This window comes from Aulonocara sp. 'chitande type north' Nkhata Bay, linkage group LG8 (assembly GCF_057382095.1).
Source record: "Aulonocara sp. 'chitande type north' Nkhata Bay isolate Kocher_YH1m ecotype deep benthic linkage group LG8, A_spYH_male_GT1.1, whole genome shotgun sequence".
In the NCBI taxonomy this organism is placed as follows: domain Eukaryota; kingdom Metazoa; phylum Chordata; class Actinopteri; order Cichliformes; family Cichlidae; genus Aulonocara; species Aulonocara sp. 'chitande type north' Nkhata Bay.
In genome coordinates, this window is record NC_141351.1 from 12,635,226 (window position 1) to 12,659,145 (window position 23,920).

Below are 23,920 nucleotides of genomic sequence, written 5' to 3' on the forward strand. Positions count from 1 at the left end.
CAGCTTTCTCAGTTTTTCGGCATTTATAGTGAAAATCTATTTTTCTTTCTCCCTCTCTTCTCCATATTTGTACAACCTAATACAATCAACACAAAGACAGATTCAAGTGCTTACTCACTGCTTTCAGTGACCTACTCCCACGTTAAGGTTAGTGAGTCACATTAAATATGACGATGACTTAGCCTCACTCCCCCCCCCCTCTAAGAATGTCAACATATCAAATACGGATATTGTCAACAAATCTGAAAGAGTTTTTTGTCTTTTGCAATATAAGGAAAAGATTCCGATAGAGAAACTGGTGTCAGAAAGCAAAGCTTTTTGAAAATATTAGAAATTCCAAGGCCAGACCATGAATTTCTTCCCTGCAAAAAGAGGAGGCATGATCATGTCTTTAATATGCTATAACTTAGCAAAAGCAGCTGTGACAGCAGACGCTAAGAGGTCAAAGGTGATGAGAGGGTGCTGATTTAGGAAGAGACGCACAAAGAAGTAAGACTGCAAAGCCAGCTGGGTGTAAGATTAAAGTCCAGTGCTAATTCGGTGGTCTCCTTTAATGAACTCCAGAGTTCGATACGTGTGTGGGCATTTACACGAAGAAGTATGTGTGTGTACTTCATCTGATTACTTTCGAGAATCAGTTTGGGTCACGTTATAATATTTTGTCCAGATGAGGGATTTATAAATCAAGTTTACAAAAACAAACTAAACTAAACTAAACTAAACCAGACCAGGAAAAAACAAAACCAAGCAAAGAGTTTTGGAACTAGAAATTGCAGATGTCTAGAAATAGGATATTATTAAATCCGGTTCTTTTGGATTCTTTAGAGCCAAGAAAGACACGGCTGAAAAGTGGTCCTTTTACTTTAAAAATTATCTTTATTTTACATATCCGGGGTATGGAGACCTGACCACAAAACACACAACCCAGAAAAGAATTCACAGAATTTCACTTTTATAGGTTTGCCTATCGACTCATGAGAATCACTTCTTATTTTTATATACCTTCACAGTTTTATGAGTGCATTATTTTTCATTTTGGTAAGCTGACCTTTTCCTCTGTAGTGGCAGTGTCCTCATGTTGCTGTTTCCATGAAGGTTTGTCTGCAGACTCCTTCTCTTCCATGACTTTGCCTGGATCAGGTTTATGGAGCCTATAATATATCAGAAAAAAAAAAGACAGAAATCACAAAGATCTTAGAACAAAATTAAACATTATATAAATTTGCTGGATTAAACTGGCAACACTGATATGACTTTAAGCTTACTATAACATAAGGCTGCCACTGTGACAGCTTACATGGTGAATCCACAGTAATAAAAAGGAGCTGATGATACTCTCACTGTTTGTATTTTATTAATTTATAACTTAAGAAGCTCTTGAAACAGTAGTCTGATGTCTTTGAAACTTCAGCCATGTTTAATATGTGCATGTATGAGTATAATGTATACAGAAGATATGAGATTACATACAGAAGACATGTTAGCACAGCAGGCTTGCCCCCGGACTGTTCAAACCTTTTATTTGTGAGGGGCAGCCAATCAGAAAAGAGGTGACGACCTAAATAGACTTGTTTCAGACAGCAGCTAATCTGAGGGGGCAACACCAAGGTCCAGTATAAGAGAAAAAAACATCCTGAAATCATCTGAATCATGCAAAGCTACTCAAGAAGAATAAAAATATAGATGCAGGTGTAAATAAGAATCTAACCATTATTCACTATACATGTTGCAGGCAGTGATGAGGTTTAGTTGGAAATGGTAATGCACACACATACACACTGAAACAATTCCTGACTTGGGGAGAAGCTGAGAACAGTTTGTGGGATTCATTCAAACTCCACATGGACCAGAAGGGCCAGGAATGGTTTCAGTTATACCTTAAACTGTCCACACAGTGGTTACAGTGCTAAGTACAGTGTGGCTCTCACTGCAGCAGCTATTAACTTCAATCTGGTTTGAATCACTGTGGCTACCACTGACACCTGAGTGCTTGTGTGTTGATGCATGTGCACGAGCGTGCGTGCGTGCAAGACAGAGCAGTATTAAAGGCAAGCCCTGCAGGTTTATCTGGTTTATCTCTGCAGCTGTTTACAACATTAGACAGCCTGTAATTACCTCTGTGCTCCATTCAGTCTGCTCGCCCTGCATGTCACCGTGTTTCAAGGTATATCTAACTATTAATGTTGTGCTGTATAATGTATCACAGCCCACAAGAAAGACACTACAGCATTTAAACGGTTAATATCGTTCATCTAATAAAAGCGTTCGACCTGGCTGGAATTGCTTACCTCGTAGAGGTTTCCTTTTCCTCACTGTCGATTACCTGATGCTTTCCTTTAACATCAACTTGTCGGCCGCTGCTTCCATCTTCCATCCCCTCCACCTCCTACAGGTAAAGAAAAAATGGAGGGAGTAGTATCTTAAAGGCTAGGTTTAAGTTTTTAAACACATACTTCTGAAGTCCTACGGCAGCTGTAAAGGATTTCTTGATATAGGAAGTAAATAAATGAATGTGGCTCCACCTCCCTCTATTTGAGAAAAGCAGTTAACCCCTGCAACGCAAACAGGGTGTTCCAGGAAAAAAAAGATAAAAGGAAGTATGTGATGTCAAAGAGCAGGTATGACATATTCATCCACCCTGTGTACGTGCAGTGTGAGAATTAAAAAGAAAGGAATTAGCTGGGCTATATTTTTCATGTTAATGCAAGGGAACCGCTGAGGCAGGTTTCTTGTTTGTGTTGTTTCCAATTCTGCTTGTGTGCTTATTTTAAATGCTAATAAAACAGCATTAAGAAAGTATGACTACCTTTAGACTGAACTATGGTAACTCTTCACCCAAGCTCGTAAACTAACAGGTTGTATATGTTGTGTTGTAACATAATAGCATCAATTTACTCATCAAACTTGCCAAGAAAGCAAAAGTGAAAGGATTTACATGTCTTCCTTTATATTTCTGTCTAATCGGCAGATTTGTTTTTTCTTTAAAACCTGCAGCTGTGTGGGACCTTTGTCAGTAAACACTTTACTGAGCCCTGAGGTAACCTGGTGAAGATAAGTGGATCTCCAGCAGTGAGGAAATTAAACTCCATCGAATTAGAGAATTAGAGGCTCCTTACAACCTAGGCGATGCTCACTGATTACAAAGAAGGAACACATTTTTCCACCGGGGAGGATGTGCTGCCTTCTGCAGAACAGATTTTTATACATTCAGGAAATTCAGTCAGGAAATTCTAAGTATAAATGAGCTGAATCTCTCTTTTATTGCTTCCATCCGAGCTGGAAGACATGCTGTAACCTCACTCCTACTCTGTCTCTTCTGATGGAGACACTGACTCACCTGCTTTTTTCAACAGGAGGAGAAATGAGTGATAAGGGAAACGTGAAGACAGAAAATGGGCATCTGTCACTGCTGCTGACAGTCGAGTGAGGCATCTTAAAATAACAGATCTAGGTCAGAAGAACGGATGGAGGTGGGGGTGGGGGTGTACTGTGATTTTCAGTTGGGCTCCCAAAGAGAGGCTACTTTCCCAGCAATTTTTTGGTTCAAGCAACTTGCTGCCATCTGGGTTCACTTGGCCAGTCTTGGCACCGTCCCTAGTTTGCAGGCCCAGTTAGAACAGCTATTTACATCAAACATCATGAAACCTAACCACTTCTGAAACCTTAGCAGCCTGGGAAAGACCAACACTCAGTTCATTTTAAGAACACATGTGAAACTCTCCCATAGGATTGAGGACATTATCGACATTTTTGTTTGAGTGCATCTTTTTATTTTTCCACCACCAATTCCACTGCCTGTGTGAGCTGAAGTCATGACTTTGGCCAAGCATGCATCCAGGTGCAGGACATCTCTGTGCTGTATGGAAAGGCTCAATTTGTTATTAATGGTGCAAACCTCCAGAGGGGAGTTGGAGTGCACACCAGCTGCATTGGAAAGCTGCTGTGAGTAAATCAGCAAGGGGGCTGAAAGGGATAAACCAAAGACAAACGCACCCTCAAAAAAATAAAATACACATACATTGCAGTACATACGGCAACTGTTCTACCACTAAACGAACAGCTGATTGCCTAACCTTGATTTCCAATCTGTCATCTAAAGCTCATAGCCTTTTATTTTCATGAATGGATTTGATGTTTGTTCCCTAAAAAGGTGCCAGGTCCTTAGAACGAGGCAGTAGAAACAGATTTATGTGTCCACAACAAGTGCAAATATATACAAACAGACAAATGCATGAAGTGAGACAGATGGCAAACCAAAATACCGTACCTTAAAAAGAGACACGCTGGAAGTTGCACTTCTCTTGGAGTCCACAGGCTTTTTATCAACTAAAATGAGCACAGCGAATAAAAGAGTGAGAATTAATTGCTCCACAAGTGTCTTTCTTTCTGCCAGTGCAGTAAAAAACGATCAGTGGGAGTGTATGCAAGGGAAAATGATTCAGGACAGTGTGTTTGGCACAGAAAACATTGCATTTTTAAAGCTTGTACAAAAGTAGACATAACAGGTAATTTAATGCACTACACACCAATCTCTCTCTTGGTCAAAAAAAAAATAGTCATGTCAAAGGGCTCATGAGCTCCACTGGCTTCAGGGGGAGTCTGAAAAGTCAGTGGGAAGCGCCACAGTGAATTCAGCGAGTCTTTCAATAATGCAACAGTTCAACATCTGATGAGAGGAATACGTTTACTTGAGCATATGCGTTAGAGAGAAATAGAATTGGGTCTCATGTGAACTCCCTAATCAAGAACAGCCCTGAGAATATAATCTTCTAATCTTAACAAAAGGAAATCATTAAATTTTACAATACTCCAAAACAACACACACTTCTTAAGTCAACGCACTTAAATTCATCCCCGCACTCTAAATCTGTTTTTATCGCCCCGACAACGTGACATTTTTACGCCAAAATAACAGCACGTCTCTGACAAACTCACTGTTTCCAATGAAAGAAAAAATAAAAAGAAAGCTCCACTTTTAATTTATGTTTCCGAGCTCCCCTGCTGTCGAGAACATAGTGTTTCATCATCTGAATTAAATCATGCTAAGCATTGCAGACTAGTGACTCCACTCAGACTGTACTCTTATAGCTTTGACTTTAGTCCAGTCTTTAACATCATCACCCATCCAAGATCCAAACTAGAGAGAGGGAAAAAAAACTTCCACTGAAGTTTAAAGACTCGTCAGGTAGCGTTTCTTACAAGACTGCGATCTTTGTTCTACTGTTGATGCCCAGGTCAAAGGCTCAGGTCAAATGTAAATAACAGCCAGGCACTACTACCATTTTTAGCTGCTCCCTTGTTATTGGGGGTCGCCACAGCACATAGCTCCAGATGTTTGACACCAGATGGCCTCTCTGACACAACTTCAAAGCAAATTTCTGTCACTGTCTGGAATTAAACCAGCAACCTTCTGCTTGACAAGTGTAAACAATCACACTACAATACCAGGGAACATCAAAACATCAGATTTGTAAAATCAAACTTGCAGCAGAGGTGATGTTTAGCCAGTATCAGCAAACATCAAATGGAGTGTATTTACTGTGGTGGGCATCACCTATTTTGTAGAGTTTAATAATTATGTGGGTATCAACAGTGCTGCATCTTGGTTAGGTATTAAATTTGAACCAGCTAGCTGTTTGCATACATGCATTACTGACTTGATGAGAGGTCAGAGAAACCTTTCATGTAAATACAAGAGGTGTTCTGCCTGAGAATCGACTCTTCTGCCAACATATCATTTTTTAATGTTATTCTGTGAATATTTTGTTCCCAAAATCAAGATTGAAATGAGCTGTTTAAAGCTATAACATGGTTTAACTGAAATAACATAAGTAATGGTCATGTAATCCTGTTGTTTCCCAGCTGGGGTACATTTAGCTGGGAAACACAATGATTCAGTGTCCTGTTGGTGTTGACAGAAAAGAAAAGTCACTCAATACTGAAGAATATGGCAGTTTGAGACAGTCAGCAGAATACTGCCTGCAGCTCGTTTCATGCTGGGTTTTAAATTTCAAACCCTCTCATTACAGATCAGACCGAGTTCACTGGAGAGAAGTTACAGCTGGTGCAGGGAATAAAAGCAACACCAGTGATAGCCAGTGTGTGTGTGCACCTCAGTCAAATACACTATGGACACAATAGTGCTATCATTTATAATTTATGCCTGCAGTGCACCTTTTACACTGAGCAAGTCCAGGTTAAAATTTGTTATATGTTAAAATGAAAACAATCATGGGAAGAATATATTTAGCTCCATTTCTCTTCTCTAACATATGATTTTCATGATTAAATAACAACTTTTAATTAAATCTAAAGCTAACTTCCAGAATTCAAGCACAAAAAAAAACAAGGAAACATGATCATTGTGTGAGCCAATAAGATGCTACACAACATTACTCTGCTGTGAAACACAAAAGTAACTGTTTTGCTCACTGCACAATTCTGAAAACTTTCACCTTCTACTTTCTTTGTCTAACCCAGCACTTACACTTATCTCTAAATACAAGGTAACCAAACGGAAGGGACAACAAACATGTAAGCAGAGAAATACACGGGTAAGTGGGCCAACCATGGACAAAGAAAGGCATGGTCACAGATTGTTGCATGCATCCACACTAAAACACCTCAAGCACTTATCTGCACAATGTCATACAAACACACCTTTAAACATCATGTTACCTTTTGCACAACGTTTCTGTCTTTTGCACAACCCACTGTGATTTTTGCACTTTTCTATTTCTTTATTCTGTGTCTGTATCATTCTGTTCTGTCTGGTGTTGCACTGGTTATTTGCAATTTTTGCACACTTTGCACTTTATGTAGTCCTGTCTTGATTGTCTGTTATGTGTAGCAGCATGGTCTTGAAGAAACGCTGTCTCGTTTCACTGTGTATGGTACAACTGCACATGCTTGAAATAACAAAGCCACTTGACTAGACTTGAAAAAAGTGTTTTTGTTTAAAATGTGGCATTTATACTACATTTATGGCTAGCATCCTACTTCCTGTATGTCTTTCACATCCACTAACAACAGTCACTAAACTGGACCTACAGACCGTGTTTATGCTGTTGATGCCTTTTGTACCATTTTAACAAAACATCTTAAAAGAAACAAACAATGTGCTGCTTGGTACAGACCATCTAAACAGGTTTATGCTTCAGTTTTAATAAGTAAAATTATAGTATTTTATCAGTCTGATACTTAGCATCAAAGCAAAGACTGTATATGTGCCTGTGCACTGCTAAGGCACATAAATGGTTTATGAATTCCTTGCTAACCAAGTTTGCTGGCATTAGCTGATTTAGCTGATGACTTAGCACTCCACCCTCTCATTCTAATATAGAAGCTTCCAGATGGCAGCAGCCCAAATGCTAACAATAAAGTGTATAATTCAAAGTACAAAACCACTGGATGATATAAAGTATAAAAAGGGTTATCAGCTAATAAACTTGTTTATATTGTCAATTATATCAGTTAGTAATATTTAGAGGAGAATAATAAGTAAACAGAAGATAAAAAATTACTTCTCCGTAGCTTCTTTTCCACAGTGGACACAAATAATAATCCTTGTAACTATACTTGTATGTAAGATATGTTTCTGTGTTTTATCTACACACCTTGGACACAGCTTTAGTTTGTAAAGCTAGCTGGTTAGCTGTCTCATCAAGTAAATGACAAACAGCTTCTCTATTTTATTTATTTATTTATTGGAAAAAATATCAGTTTAGAAAACCTAAAGCAATGCTTTTTTAAATTATACATCAACCACAAACTGAGCAAAGAACATTTCAGATGTATTTTTCTTCACTTCTCGATAAAAGAGTATTAAAAAGCCAACGTCTATAAATCAGGAAGGTAATCTGACATCAGCAATGAGCTCAGTATTCCCTTCACACTGAGTAATAGAACTTGAATGAGCTTAGTGATAAGGCAGTGTGTGGAACAATAGAGGATCAGAGCGCAGTGAAAGTACGAGTTCATCTTACCCTTTGGCTCCTCTGTGTCATCAGTTTCCAGCAGCCTGGGAGACAGAGAGAAATGAGGTCACTCTCTAATGCAATAAAGAGATGACAGAAGTTACACGTTTTTTACAAGTGATGCTGGCAAACAGCACAAAATATATGTACATCCCTCTTAAATACACTATTATAGTCCACATATGCACACTTAAGTCTAAAATAAATTGCAAGAACTGCAGCAAGCAACTTACTGCGTCTCATATGACATAAATCCATTTACTCATGCTGCTCTTCCACTCCTGTGTCAGCTATGATATAACAGCAAAGCCTTTCTTGCATCTGAAGATATGGCCATTCATTTCCAAGTAATGGGCGTTAAAAATGGATGGGGACAGCAGCTGCCTGTGGGGTAGCAGCAGTGATGTAACAGGAGGAGGGGAGAAATGCTTTAATACAATGGAGGACATCTGCAACGGGTCAAAGGTTATTGGAGAGAGGGAAGGCAGAGGCTACACAAACCCTAGTTCATTTCAGATGCATCATTCAAGTACATCCCACTGTGCTTCATTAAAAGCCCGCAACCACACACTGTTGTGAGAAAGTGAACCTCAAAGTTCACACTATAAACAAGCAGCAGCAAGCGCTTCCAATTAACTGCATCACAGAGTGCTTCTTGAGAACGAGGGAGTGTGGGTTTAGCCTCTACTTTAAGAGTCTAAACTCTTAAGTTCAGTTGTTCCTTCAGTGTACATTTGTCACCAAATACTTTCTGCATAGTGGAAATAAAAGGAATCTGAGATAAGCAAAAGTAGTAGTTTTAAGCAAATAAAGCTGATTAATTGGCTGGTTTCTTCCAGCCCTCTTTTCCTCAAAGACAGACTTGACACAGTTGGATTATTATCAGGATTTGATAATCTTCCTAAAGCTATTTTGAGCAAATATGGCTACAGATGAGCAAGTGCCAGGTACCATACTATAATCAAATGTCAGTTTATGAAAGCTGCCTATGCCCATCAGTCCAAAATTGATAGCATGCCACACCCAGGCATAAAGGATGTTTGTTTCCTCCTTTTTCTTATTAAGTAAGCAGTATATCTTCTTAGCTGACACTTAATGTTAACCGTTTACATGCACAGGAGCTACAACTACACTATGCAGCTGCAAAAGGGAACAAAACAACATTTAAACATTGGCTTGGACTCCGTATTATTTCGCTTTTCCCTGTACTGCTGTAATTTGTGGGCCTAAAACTACTACAGAAGTGTTTTTTATTGCAGTTTCTTATGAGTAATTCTTGGCTTGGATTTGTTTACTACACAAACTTTTGTCAGTTCTTAACAGCCACGCTTCCTGATAGTTTTGTGAAGACATCATGCTACACTGGCCAATATATTCTTTGGCCTGTATTTATGTAGTTAACAATAAACTGAAGTGATGCAATACTCAAAAATCTCTGGCTGCAGAGATTTAAATTTAACACAGACGTATAAAACCTATGTTGTGTGTAAGCAAACCACGAACCCCTCTGAAACTATTCTCCGTCACAACATGACGTGCGCCTTCGTAGATCTGCAACCATACGTCAAGTCAACACAGCTCCAAACTATTTTGAGTGGCCTGTTCAGTACCGTTGATTCCTCCTACGCATTCCCAGCTATATTTTCTTTTTTGGGGCCCCAGTTTTTGATTGGATCAATGAGAGAATGATCATAACATTATAATGTAAGGACTCACAGATGTCAGCTCATTTGTGGAAGGAGATTGCCAAAACTATTGGAATGGAGACAATGGATTGTACAAAGAAATGGAAAAACTTGAGGGACGAAGATGTTTGTTTCTTGAAAACAAACAAAAGAAAAGAAAAATTGACCACAACAAAGAGTGGGAACGCAGGAGGAAAAAAGTCCCAGCACTTTGTTTCTGCTGTGGCTGGCAGCACATAAAACATCAGGACAGGACCACAAGGTAATTAACACATAATGCACCTCACACAAGTATGAATGCTGGTAATGGTGACGGCAACTTGCGTAGATTATGTTGTAGACTCTACAATGATTTGCTGCAGAAGTCCAAATCGGTCATTGCTCTGACTTGCATGTATTTGTAGACCTTGTAAACCTCATTGTTTGATCTCGGACAGCCCATTTTTAACAACCAACCTTATAAGTCTCAGAAACACATCACCTTTGCTACCCACACGTTGACGGTCAGCTGAAAGTAGATGAAGAAAACCGGAATGCAGTTTAGTGGGCGAAAAGCAAAACAGAGGGGAACTTTCCAATCCAGCTGGGCACTTGTGTAATCAAACAAACACTCACAGTAAAAGTGTTCACATAAATTTATGTTTAGCTTTGTGTGCATCATATTAAATTATATCATGAGAGAAAATGAAATAAGAGCATAAAAACAACACTTGTGGCTGCAGCGTTGTTAAAAGCTGTAATTTTATTACATCTGATTTGTGTGCTTAACTTTTTGAGGCATTTGTCTTTGCTGTGGCTCAGTACTGTAAACAGTCCTTAGCCTTAATCCCAATTCTGTTTTGTTTATAAAGAGGTACCAACCCCATCATGTCAGTAGCATTAATAGTTGTGGTTTGTTACACATGCTTGATAGCATAGAGCACTTTCAAACCAAGATTACTATGACCTATGCAGCAACTTGTCCTGGAAATTCTATGTATACTATCCCAAACTCATATGATAACACACACACACACACACACACACACACACACATTAAAAAATAGATACTGTTGGCTTTTAACCTTATGTAACTGAATATAACTTGTGGTAACTAAATGGTTGCCCAGAGTGTTTCACACTCACCATCATGTTAGATTGCACAGTTTACCTGATAGGAGGCAAACTTTCTGGAAACAGTCACAGTCTGGACTGAGAGCAATCGATCTCAGAGAGATTAAAGGTTTGCAAATAACTGATGTCTAATTTATCAATTCAGACAGATTGCCAGCATGTTGCCATCAGTCTGAACGAGTCTTTGTCAATGAGCACAATTCAAGGGGACTGGACTCAATTGGCAGCAAGCTGGTTGTATTCTGGTTATATTCCTATAGAATGAGAAGGATGCTGAGGGCAAATGTAGTGGTTACATTTGCATTTAGCACGGGTCATTGCTATGTTATCAGAAACAGATTGTTGAAGTGAAGTTGAAGTTGGCAACTTGAGCTCATTTGTCTGCAGTCAGACTGATATTAGACTGACTCTGTCTCAATAGCAGGCTTTAGTTACAGTGTTGACAATCACATTTTGCATCAAAATAATAGCTGAAGCGAACGTTATCTTATCGAACATAACAGATATCGACAAAGTTTAACTTGAGGACATAATTTAAAGTTGATATCACACAGTGAGGAAAGTACTGTGATAATATTGTATTGTGGGGTGATTCCGATTCCTACCTCTATTAAAAACCAGGAGTCTTTAACATAAAATTTAAAAAAATAAATCATAATAAAGGGAGAAAGAAGCCAAAGAGTGCGCTTTCATGCACACAAACGCATCAGATGTTGGATGACAAAGCATTACCAAACGGATTCTTCTTAAATTGCTAAGGGTGCAATGTAACAGTTTAACGTCAAAAAGCAGACTTTTGGAATGTCACCCTTCAACTGCAACTTCACGAGGAAAAGATTCGTGTCTGTTGCAGATAAATGCCTGTTGACAGCTTTCATTATCACCGAGACAGCCAAGCTCCAGTTTCCTGTACGCTCTTTCTGTAAAAGACTACACAAAAATGTTGCTCAAGTTTCAGTAAATATGTGTGACCCACTAAAGACATGAGAGTCAATGCTGAACGCAGATGTCTTAAAATAAAGGAAAATATATGAAGTACTAAAAACCATTAATATATGGGAATACCTAGACAACAAAAGCTTCTACAGTACCATACTTATGTATGTTGTGTAAGCGTGCACAGCTGGGCTGTGATGTGTAGTGAACATCATAACAGAACTTACAAAAATAGTAGCTAACATGACAGGCATGTGACACAAACACCTTAAACTGTCAACCTGCCTTTCTGCTCTCTGTAATTAAAAACAGTCCATAAACTGCACTCTGTACTTTCCCCAAACACTCTTTCTGCAGTGGTAAGCCGACGCACTGAGAGAAGTTCCTCTCACATTTCATAACCTGTTTACAAAAAAAAGAGAGAGAAAGTTCTAATCCAAATAAAGCCACAAAAGCAGAACGATGATCACTGTTAAAATATGCATGTAGAAATAAAAAAAAGACATATATTTATTTTAAAACGTAATCAAACTAGCCAAACTTGCCATAAAATATGATAACGTAGAACACTGAAACATGCCATGCTGCTTGTGCTCTATTTTTATTTTAAGGCCATAACCCAAGTCATGTCTTTTCCAGTGTATAAAATAGCTTGTCTATAATATGCTTAATTAAGCGCAAAGCATGAAAAGTTGGCAGAGCTCAACAGCTCTACACTCATTCCCTTCCAACTCTGATTTTATCTCAGCACTCTTATCCATCTCTGTTCTTCTCCTCACCAGCATCACTCCCTCAGGCAGCTTTATTCAGGAACAGACAAGTCCAGTTATGTGCATGCAGCAGAATCCGCAGCATGATTACAGCCCCAGACCCACGACTGGACATGTTTTACTCCGTCTGTGTACAATTCTCAGAAACAAGCATTCCTCTGAGAAACCTCCAGGTTCTTCATCCAGTCAAGCTGACAATAGAGGTTCATTATTCGCTGGTTTTGTGAGCCCCTCATATAACTGTGAAGTGAACCAAAGCAAGCAGCATGTACGTAATCACAGCAAAACACACCATGGCAAAATAAACAAGGTAGTCCTGTTCTTTGCACACATGGCCAATTTTGGAAATGCTAGCACTTGTGTTTACCTCAAACAGAAGATAGCACAAAGTGTTCTCCAAATGCGCCGATTTGTTACCTCCTTTTCACGTACTGGGAGCCAGCAAGCCCATTTAAAGTTATTTAATAGCTGAATAAAAATGGCCCAATTGTTGCAAATGTTCTCTAAATCAAAGAAACCTCAGAAAAGCAATACACTACGTTTTCTTCTCCTGAAATTAGTTTTAAGAGATTTACATGTGCATCAGTTATCTGTTCTTAGGGGATTTTCTTGCACAAGTCTGTGCAGCTCTGTTTCATGACCCTGGCCAATTTTATGTCACCATGAAAACAACAATGAGACTGGTCTTGCACAAACAACGGGTTAGTGTGTGTTTAATATCTAATATTATGACAATGTGGATAAACTCACCTGGAATGGGAGGACATCTTTATGGAGGGCACAGCTTCTGATTTTGAGGATGTAGTCGTTTCTGTTTTGGGGTGAGCTGTTCTCTTTGTGGGCTCTTCATTAGCAGGCTCCACAGGTTCTGCTACTTTACTCCTGAAGCCCCTCCTGGTGCATGTTTGCTCTGCTCCATTATCCTCACATTTCTCTTTCTCCTTTGTTGTTAAAGACACTGTTTCGGATGTGCCTGCAGTTTTCCTGTCCTTACGCACGTACTTTGAGGTGAGCTCCTCTGTGTTGCCATAGCGCTCAGCCAACTCCCGCCTTCTTTCTGCCTTGTAGCGAGCAATTCGCTCAGCCTTGGTCTCCGGCGCAGAGCTCTGTAGGGTGTCTATTCCATCCATTACGCTGTTCGACTCGGTTTAAGAGACTAGTTTCTTGATATGTGATCCAACTTTTTTCTTTAAAATCTCCCGTGACAGCAATGTCTCACTCCATCAAAATCATTCCAGCGCTGCAAACAAGGAAGGAAGACATCATTAGTGCATCCTGCAGATACAATTTCAGACAACTGGCCCATTAAAGCTGGTTAAAACCGGATGTACCAACACATACAGTAAACAAGAGAAGTGAGGGCACTCCTGTACAACATCACTTAGACGTCCAATGCAAAACAGATGGGTAAATGCTTCAGACTTGGCACAAGAGGCATCAGTGCATATCAGTAACAGCTCAGATACTGCGGAGGACATTTTGCACAACTTTGACCTCAATAGACTGCATCCAGAAAAATAATAAACGTTGCTAAAGCACATCAAAGAAGGATTGTGAACTCTGAGATAAGACGAAAATAAATTACTTAGTTAATTATTTGTTTTTTGAACGTGTAGTATGCACAGAGGTGGGATGTTGGGGGAGGTAAGATTACCATGCTAGCCTGTGGAAATATCGAAAATACTGACTGACAAGACAAACTCAGGAATCAGAAACACACACATTGGTGCAGCTTTCATAAGAAACTAAGCAAATTGCATCTCTCTCAGCCAAGCCCTGCCGTATCACATCTGGCCCCCACCTCATGAAAATGATGTCAGCCAGATCAAAGACGCCCGACCACCGCTGTGAGGCTCCGATTTGAACCTCTATTACATCGGCCGACTTTGAGGTGGTTGGAAAGTTGAGGTGGGGGTATAGAGTGGTAAATGCACATGCAATATTATCTTAATCCCATGTTATTCCTTACAGCTTTGCACCTAGCTTATCTGCTCTCAGAATTATTATCCAGAGTAATGACTGTCTTTACAGTGCATTGAAATCTCTATGTTGTCCATTAGTGTGTATCAGTAAATGTTTATTTTCATCTCTACATGTCCATGCATGCTGAGACAGGCTTCAGCTACCCGTGTCTGTGAAAAGGATCATCTTTTAATCATCTCCTTTCCACATTCTTCAGCACCCCCAAAAAAGCACTATAAAATAACTTGACTTTTCAATACCAAGTGAGTCACAATGATTTAGGGAGAAAGAAAAAAAAAGACTGTTAAGTTCAACTCACTTTGTTCCAGTAAGTATTCACAGAGGAGGGGAAAAAAAGCCACACACGGTCTGAACGCAGAGCTCTGAAAATGGCACTGCCAGCTGACAACAGCAATAATAATTAGGCACCGTTTCTGACCGCTGGACCAAAAGCACTGGGGCTTTTCCACAGACGTTTCTCACAGCACAAGTATGCTCACGATGCTTTGGAAAAGTCACAGAGAAGACAGAGAGGGGCGTGAGGTATTTTTATTGGGGAAACAAAGAAACCGTCATTATACAAAAAAAAAAAAACAAAGTCTTTTAGAGGCTCGTCACACCATCTCTAAACATTTAACCAGAGCAAAGTCGATGTGACACCACAGATAAACGTTAGCCAAACATCTTCATATTTGCCGATTTAGCCAATGCACGTGCATGACCAGTATACGTATCCATACATTAATCACAGATGCATATACCATAGAGGGGCACATGTTAAACATAGCCCCCCGAATTCCCTATAAATACAGAGCATGAGTTAATTAAGAACATCAGTTCTCACACTTCAGGGATATGGGAAAATAAGTGTTCCGCATCTGGGCAATGTTAGTAATGTGAGAGGCAAGAAGAAAGAGGAAAACTGAGGAATGGGTCAAGGCAACAGGAAAAACAAAGGTGTGTCTGATCATAAGGTAGAATAAATGCTCTGACTCTAAGAGCCTATTCTGTAACAGTGATAAGCTAGAACAAATGTTGAGTGCTTACAATCTCTGACCACCTTTTAGTTAATAAATGACTCCCTTTAAGAGAATACAGCTTTGAAATATTACATAGGAAACTGGTGTATATTATACAGAATGTGTATGTGTACTAGGTTGCCACAAACAATTATTTTGATAGTCGACTAGTCACCGATTATTTTTGCGATTAGTCGACTAATCAGATCATGCGTCCATTGGACGCAAATCGTACAGCTTATTGCACCAGCATGCATCTGCTTTTATATATCTATCATTAGCTTACAGATTTAAGTGTTTAAGGTATGTGCTAACTAAAAATAAAGACAAGATGATAGTTTATTAAATTTAAATGAAATTTGCAGATTGTTTCGGTGGAGTTTAATAAACTCAGCCGTCTGCTCCTTGCTATCTAAAATATAATGGGACACCAGAGTATATTCTCGAGCATCTCACACTTCTGATAATCAGCTGTCTGCTTGACGTTTATTCAGCTGTGCAAAAACTATAACTTTAATCTCAACCAAACCGATTTACTCAGGAACAAATAAAATACTTAAAAAAAGCCAAACAATAACATTTTTAAGTTTTCTAAGTGACTTATACATGTTTAACCTGAGTAGCGAAAGACGGCGGTGGGTTTCAAAACGATTTGCCGGGTGTCCGGTGTTCTCACCGGCTCTAGTGAGCCTTGAACCCCGGCTAACTATCGAGCTAGTGGGTAACAGACGTCTCCGAAAATGTCGGAGCGCTTTTGAAAATATGTGGCGTCTTGATAAACTGAGCAGATATTTGAAGTTTACACAGCTACATTCTCGCCTGAAAATATGTTAAACGTTTATTTTGTGACCCAGAAAGAATAATAAGAGTAACATTAAAACTAACTAGCTGCCACCACTGTTCAAAGTTGGAAACATTGAACAGTGAATTCTGGGACACAGTTTCTTCTTCTTCGGGGTTTAACGGCAGCTGGCATCCTTGTACATGCTGTGCTGCCATCTTCTGTTTCAGTCCGTTATTACACTCTTAAATCCTACTACTTATTCCTGCGTCTTTTGGGATCTTACAAAGCTTTGACGCGTCGACTATTAAATTAGTCGTCGATGTAATCGTGACTAGTCGACTAATCGTGGCAGCCCTAATGTATACGAGTGCCATCCAGTAAGAGAAAATGTGTCCGTTGGTGTTCACCTTGGCCTCCCCCATTCCTCCTCAACCTAAAATAAGAGATTTTCTAAACACTGAGCGACCACAGTGTCTCCCTTAGTTTACTTTGCGACTGTGTTGGACGGCTCCATGCCGTCTGAGCCTTCTTACAAGCCTGCAGATGTCCTAGACACCTACTATTAATCTGCTTTGTGCAGAAAAGATCCCAAAAATTAGTCAATGAGTACAGTTCACATTGATTCCGGTTAGTCTGATGTCAAACATCTGTGCTCATTTCACCGTTTCTCCTGCAGACGCCCAGGTATATTAAGTGCTACAAACTATGCTTGGCAACTTATGTTAGTGCTTTAGTTTTCATTCTGTCACGCCTTCAAGAAAATGTGCCATCGACAATCAAATTACACATGGAAAAGTCCCCTGCATCTATTTTAAAAGTTCAGTGACTGCCCGCATGCTGGTCCGAGCTCTTCCTGTCTTTGCGTTTTTGGATCACAGACTAAGTCGCTGTTTTGGTGGTCTTTGGTAACTTTTAGCTGCCTCTCCAATTAGTGTTTTGCCTTATGCCTTGACAATAATAACTTTTGTGTACTGCATTCCTGCTCTTGTTCTGATGAGCAGCTGCAAGCTGGAGGGCCGCTGTAACCAGAACTGCAGAGCTGAATCAGGACTACAGTTGCAACCAAGTGCAGTCTTGGCTGAAACTGGTTTCTTGTCCCACTGCATGAGACAAAGAAAAAGAAAGAAAGAAAAAATTCACTGTCACAAAGTGCATGGGTATTAAGGTATTTAAAGGCTAGCTTCTTATATATGAGGTGCCGTAAGGGACATTATTACTGAAACGCTCTCACACACACACACACACAACTGAAACTCTCTCACACACACACACACACAACTGAAACGCTCTCACACACACACACTACTGAAACGCTCTCACACACACACACACACAACTGAAACGCTCTCACACACACACACACACTACTGAAACGCTCTCACACACACACACTACTGAAACGCTCTCACACACACACACTACTGAAATTTTAGCTCTCACACACACACACACTACTGAAATTTTAGCTCTCACACACACTACTGAAATTTTAGCTCTCACACACACTACTGAAATTTTAGCTCTCACACACACACACTACTGAAATTTTAGCTCTCACACACACACACTACTGAAATTTTAGCTCTCACACACACACACTACTGAAACGCTCTCACACACACACACTACTGAAACGCTCTCACACACACTACTGAAACGCTCTCACACACACTACTGAAACGCTCTCACACACACTACTGAAACGCTCTCACACACACACTACTGAAACGCTCTCACACACACTACTGAAACGCTCTCACACACACTACTGAAACGCTCTCACACACACACTACTGAAACGCTCTCACACACACCACTGAAACCAGAGGCATTTCTGCTGAACAGGAAGTTGTTTCCTGACAAGGAAACTGATGGAAAAAGTGGTATATTTCAAAACACTACAAGGATTTCTACTCAGCAACCTGCTAGTACAGCAGTCCCCAACCTTTTTTGCGCCACGTAAACAATATAAAAAATAAAAAAACGATAAATACCATGAAAACCATAAATAGAAATGTGTTCGAATTTTTGTGGAGGAATAAAACCCATTACATAGAAAGATCTCAGCTTGTGAAGGGATACAATAAAGGTGGTATCAAAACTCCAGAATTAGAATTTATGGTTGGCACCCTTAGAATTAAATGGTTAAAATCTTGTCTGTCACAGCCAGACTCTACTTAGCTCCACATCCCATGATTCTTGTTTAATAAAATAGTATACAGGATTAGACTTTATTTTGAAATGTGATTTTGCGGCAAATAAAATCCCCATAAAGATATCAAACTTTCCAAAACAGGCGTTGCATTTTTGGGAAAATGAGATTTACCCACAACTTCTCCCCATAATTCAACCTTATGGAATAATAGGGTAATAACACTTAATCAAAAATCTATTTTCAAGAGTGACTGGTTTGAACAAAAATATTATATTCATAACAGATTTGTTGGATGATAAAGGTGTCATTCTAAGTTACACAGACTTTTCAGAAAAATATTGTCTAAACTGTTCTCAAAGAGAATATAACAAATTTTGTGAACTGGTCCCACTGCCTCTGCTTCATTTGATTAAAATTTTTATGATATACAATAATTTCTCATCAGTGCTCCCAAATTTATTGCTAGGGCAATGTCAGCTGTTTGATAAAAATGCAATAAGAAATTTGTTAGTAGTTTCTTCAAAGACAAAATATTTCATAGTTACAACAGAATGGTTACATGGCATGGTTCTAGTTTAGTTATTTCATATACACTGGATAAAGCATACTAAAAATTTATGAAATAGCCTATTCTACCTAAAGTTAAAGAAACACACTTTAAACAAAACTAATACTGTGGCAGAATTTCTAAAAAAAGAGATTTGGCTTTGAGGTGGATCAGTGTTCTTTTTGTACTGATGAAAATGAAACCCTAGAACATCTTTTTTTTCCTATGCCCTATCACACAATGTATTTGGTGCAACTTAAAAAATTGGATTTCCCTAAATATTAATGATGTGCCACTGTTTGAATTACATCATAATTTTTTTTATATGGATCATCTAGCATTGGATGTCTCAGACATTATTAACATCATCATACTTGTTGAGTATTGCAGCATCGACAGCGATCAACTCGAAGGAAAATGACGACGGAGGCAAAAATGTCCTTAATATTTTTGGGAACTTTATTCCTCATCAACATGCGGCAAAACTTTTCTCATGGGTGCCATTTTCGTTGTGGTATACTTTTTTTTTTTTCTTAGGGGCGTGATGACGCAGCATCCGTGCTCTTACAATGAAACAGTGCCTCCTTGTGGTGGCAACTAAAATACTGTCTCTGTTAAACCACAGTAACCATAATGCAGTTAAACACTGTACAACATGAGTACACACAATGAATATCTTAACAATACTTTTGAGTAAATATCATATCCATTGTGCTAAATGGAGGAACGCTAAGCCTTCTCTCCCTGGTTTTTTTGATGATTTTAAGATATTTTTCTTTGCTAAAAAAAAGACAAAAAGCACATATGCCAAAAAAATAACCAGGATAATGCACGTCTCCTGCTATTCTAAATTTTGACTTATGCTGAGGCTAATATATTGTTAAGTAATGCAGCTGTCTCACTAAGGTCCAGAATCGATTTGTTCCAGGATTCGATTCAATTCAATTCGATTTGATTATGGGGAATTTTGACAGTCAGAAATATTATAATTCAGATCAGTACATTTACATATTTTTGTATTTAAAAAAAGGAAGCTGACACACGCAAGACTTTATCAAAGGTGTGAGCATCACAGCAGATGCCTTTGTGTCAAAGTAGCTGAAGATAAAACACATAAAAACATGAAGGTGGTTTTCCTGACCTGGGATTTTATAAAAAAATATTCTGCAGTACATCAAAAACGAAAGAAAACCATTAATCAACATATGAACGTTACCTCTGACGTTACAGCGGTTTTATTAGAGACACGGCTAACGTTTTGCATTTTGCATAATTTTAAAAAGTTTAAATTTATTCAGTATTGAATGGCAGAAATTAGGTTTTCTTTTCAGAAGTATGTAAAATGAAAAAAAAAAAAAAAAAAAACAGCGGCCGACTGCGCTGTAAACAACAGTAGACTTGTGCCTAACAAGCAAGCGAATAATGCAGAAAACAGATTTTTAGACGGGAAACTGTTCTTGAAGTACAGAGAGAGAGAAAGAGAGAGAGAGGGCTGTGCATGACGTGCGATTTTATCGTGGTGGAAGCAAAACAGTGAGGGAATTCATGACGATGTTTATGTGAAGCGCAGTTTGGATCTTCTTTTGCTGCTGGTTCAGTCAATATTGTTTGGAGAGAGATCAAACTAACAGCTTTAGAATCGGCGCAAAAACGGCGTGAAAACAAAGCGCGGACCTGCCGACAGATCAGAGTCAGCGAGCTGTCGGCTTTCAGCCCCGACCGTGTCCGTGCTGTCGGGTGAGAAAGGCGACATCTCACTGATTCTGATCCGCGGGTCCGCGCTGTGTGTTTACGTCTTTGTGCAGAAGCCGTGTACCTGCTCTCATTTACTGTTTTAGCTGTTTGGTGGTTGTTGAAATTTTGTGAGGTTTCACCAGAGATTCTGGCATTTCGGGTAAAATAAATTTATATTAAAAAATCGATTCAGGATTTTAATGAATCGATTTCACGTTATCCAAGCCAGAATCGATTTTAATCAATAAATCGATTATAAAAACCCACCCCTAACTAACAGGTTGCTGAGTAGACATCTGTGTGGTGGTTTGTTTGAAATCTAACACTTTTTCCTTCAGTTTCCTTGTCAAGAATTAACTTCCTGTTCGACTGAAACGCCTTCCTGTTCGACTGAAACGCCTTCCTGTTCGACTGAAACGCCTTCCTGTTCGACTGAAACGCCTTCCTGTTCGACTGAAATGCCTTGGTTTTTCAGTAGTGTGTGTGAGAGCGTTTCAGTAGTGTGTGTGAGAGCGTTTCAGTAGTGTGTGTGAGAGCGTTTCAGTTGTGTGTGTGAGAGCTAAAATTTCAGTAGTGTGTGTGAGAGCGTTTCAGTTGTGTGTGTGAGAGCGTTTCAGTAGTGTGTGTGAGAGCGTTTCAGTAGTGTGTGTGAGAGCTAAAATTTCAGTAGTGTGTGTGAGAGCGTTTCAGTAGTGTGTGTGAGAGCGTTTCAGTAGTGTGTGTGAGAGCTAAAATTTCAGTAGTGTGTGTGAGAGCGTTTCAGTAATAATGTCCCTTACGGCACCTCATACTTATACATGTATTACTTAACAACAAATGATGTAAGCGCCAGAGGTTGTGGTTTGAAGTTCACATACACTCATCATCCTGTCATGGTAATTTGGGGTTTTTTCAAGCGGTTTTCCATGGTGGAATAATTGTGCTGCATACATCTTCAATTACTTCAAAACACAAGAGTTGGGGCACACTGGGTCAAGATTACACATACAGGCTCAAATGAATTCACGCAAATCTTTTCACAGGTGCTGAGGATTGACAAATAAGGCCTATTAAGTTCTCATTAGTCATCATGATTGACTACAACTGCTAATTTCTCTTTGCTGCCATAAAAAAGATTTGTTTGACAGGACTCGTTGGATTGACCAATACTCAGGAAAATGTCCAAGAAACTCAGTTTCTCCTTCTTCGATCTGCACTAAGCTTGATATTTGGTCCCAAATGAAAAGACGTATGTGAGTGGTGAAATCTTCAGCCAGAATTATACCAAAAGCTTGTTGATGGCATCAAAAGCATCTGGTTGTGGTACAAATTACTAAGGGACATTTAGCCAAATATTAGTTGGGGGTGTTTGTATGTATTTGAGGCTGTATGTATACTTCTTTTCTTGTGTGGATTGGATTTATTATGGATTTTCTCTAAACTTGTGCACCCAATTTGTTATTTCAAGTCATTGAAGATATGTTGTACAATCATATCCACCCTAGAAGAAAAACGGCTCGAATTAATCATTAAAAGCCCCAAATTACCATGACATTTATGCCCATGATGAGTGTATGTAAACTTCTGACCACAACTGGAACCTAGCTCTGTGGGAAAAACTGCAACTAAACTAGAACAGACTCTGGGTACACATCCCAGCTTAGACTAGGCAAAAGCTTTTAAAGCAGAGTTCACAACACAATACGAAAACCAAATGAGAAATTAAACACGCACGCCTAATCAACTGGGAACACCGCTTCCAAGACTGAAGCTTTCCTGGGTTACAGAGCTCAAAAAGAAACAGATATTTATGATTAGAGTGTATTAGACTTCTCATCAAGCCTAATTTGTTTTAGGGTATTTCACAGTTTACATTCTTATAATATGGTAAAACCACCAAAATCAAAGTAGAACCAAAACAACCCTAAATTGTGACGTTCCCTGACCTGTTTGAAGCAAAGAGCCATTTTCGCAACAAATACTAACAAAGAAATCTTTAATTTGACTTGACCTTTAGGTTTGAACTCAATGCTACACCAAAACAAAGCCTTATGAAGGCAAAAAGGATCCTTCATTTAGATGTTGATTTCAGGACTGCACGCACGCGTGTGTGTGCGCTTACGTAATTCACCTAGGTCACTACCTATAAAAGGAGAGCTCCACAGTGCACTAAAGCTTATCCGTGGAGACCCAGAACGTCGAGGCTGCTTTGTTTGGAAGCCGCCTCTGTTATTTTAAGCAACAAGGGGACTCAAAATGCAGTTGTGAGTCATACTTTAAAAATCATCACCCCCTCTATCAGCACATGTGGACTCACCCAGAATATTTGTTTTGTTAGGTGATTTACAACACCAAAACACTGCATGGTGCCTTTCCCTATTTATGGTTATTTCTTGAGTAATGAAGACAAGAGCAGCTACCAGGATCAAAAAAAGCAGTAAGACAGGCCTGCATAAGTGAAAGGAGTAATAGCAGTCGACATAACAATAAAAAAGGGCCAAAGCTCCCAACAGAACAAAACATCTGTTCCCATCACAGCAGCTAAGTCATCTGGTTCAGTATGATTGTCCCTGAAAGGGGATCACATCACATATTTGAGAGCAGCTTGTTAACAAAGACAAAAAGAAAAAAAAACATCTTGTTCTTTTGTTTTGTGTCACTGGTGACAATGTGTCTGTCTTGTTCACTATGTAGTTATACCAGTCCTACCGGCTAATTTATGTGGGCAATAATATTTCTGCTGCTCTAGGGCACGCAAACAAACTGAATCATCGGCTTCCAATCACTAGAGTGTTCTCTGACCTTTTGTTGCCCATTGGGAGCTGTTACTGTCTACAAGAGGAAGATCTGTCTCAACACAGGCCAAGTATGTCACTTCCTGGCCGTGCCCCATATCCTTCTTCCTAAAAGCTTTTTCTCAACCCTGGCAAATGTCCAGTGCTCTCTTAAATAGAAGGGATGGGTAGTGAGAAAAACTTTGAATTGTTTCAGGCAGCATCTATTTTGGACTCAAAATATCTTCAAATCATTTCATATTGTAAGTCTAAGTACTACATGACAGGGCCATCTTAAAATGTTTACTCCTCTCAAGTAAGGAGTTACTTGAGATTACATAACGTCTGTAAGAAATGCAATATACCACAAATGCAGAAGTTACAACACTTAAACTCACTGGATAAAACAATTATGCTGCCTGCAGTTAAACTGTCAAGTGTTTTACTGGCTGGTATAAGCAGCTCAAATGAGAAAACCCAGTTAAT

The 23,920-nt window shown here is 39.2% G+C and overlaps 1 protein-coding gene across 3 annotated transcripts in view; it reads right to left on the reverse strand.

Annotated features, from left to right (window-relative positions):
* The window catches only part of LOC147323340 (supervillin-like), a 51,943-nt gene that overhangs the window by 17,536 nt on the left and 10,487 nt on the right, over positions 1-23,920 (reverse strand). For 2 of the 3 annotated variants that reach the window (XM_086303643.1, XM_086303644.1), the window contains exons 2-6: positions 13,231-13,720; positions 7,986-8,020; positions 4,268-4,326; positions 2,289-2,386; positions 1,049-1,151 (exon numbers count right to left, since the gene is read on the reverse strand). In XM_086303643.1, coding sequence (XP_086159769.1) covers positions 1,049-1,151; positions 2,289-2,386; positions 4,268-4,326; positions 7,986-8,020; positions 13,231-13,610 — 675 coding nt within the window. In that variant the 5' untranslated portion in view covers positions 13,611-13,720. Of the gene's footprint in view, positions 1-1,048; positions 1,152-2,288; positions 2,387-4,267; positions 4,327-7,985; positions 8,021-12,489; positions 12,702-13,230; positions 13,721-23,920 lie in introns of those variants that run through there. The other variant, XM_086303645.1, reaches the window with a different exon arrangement.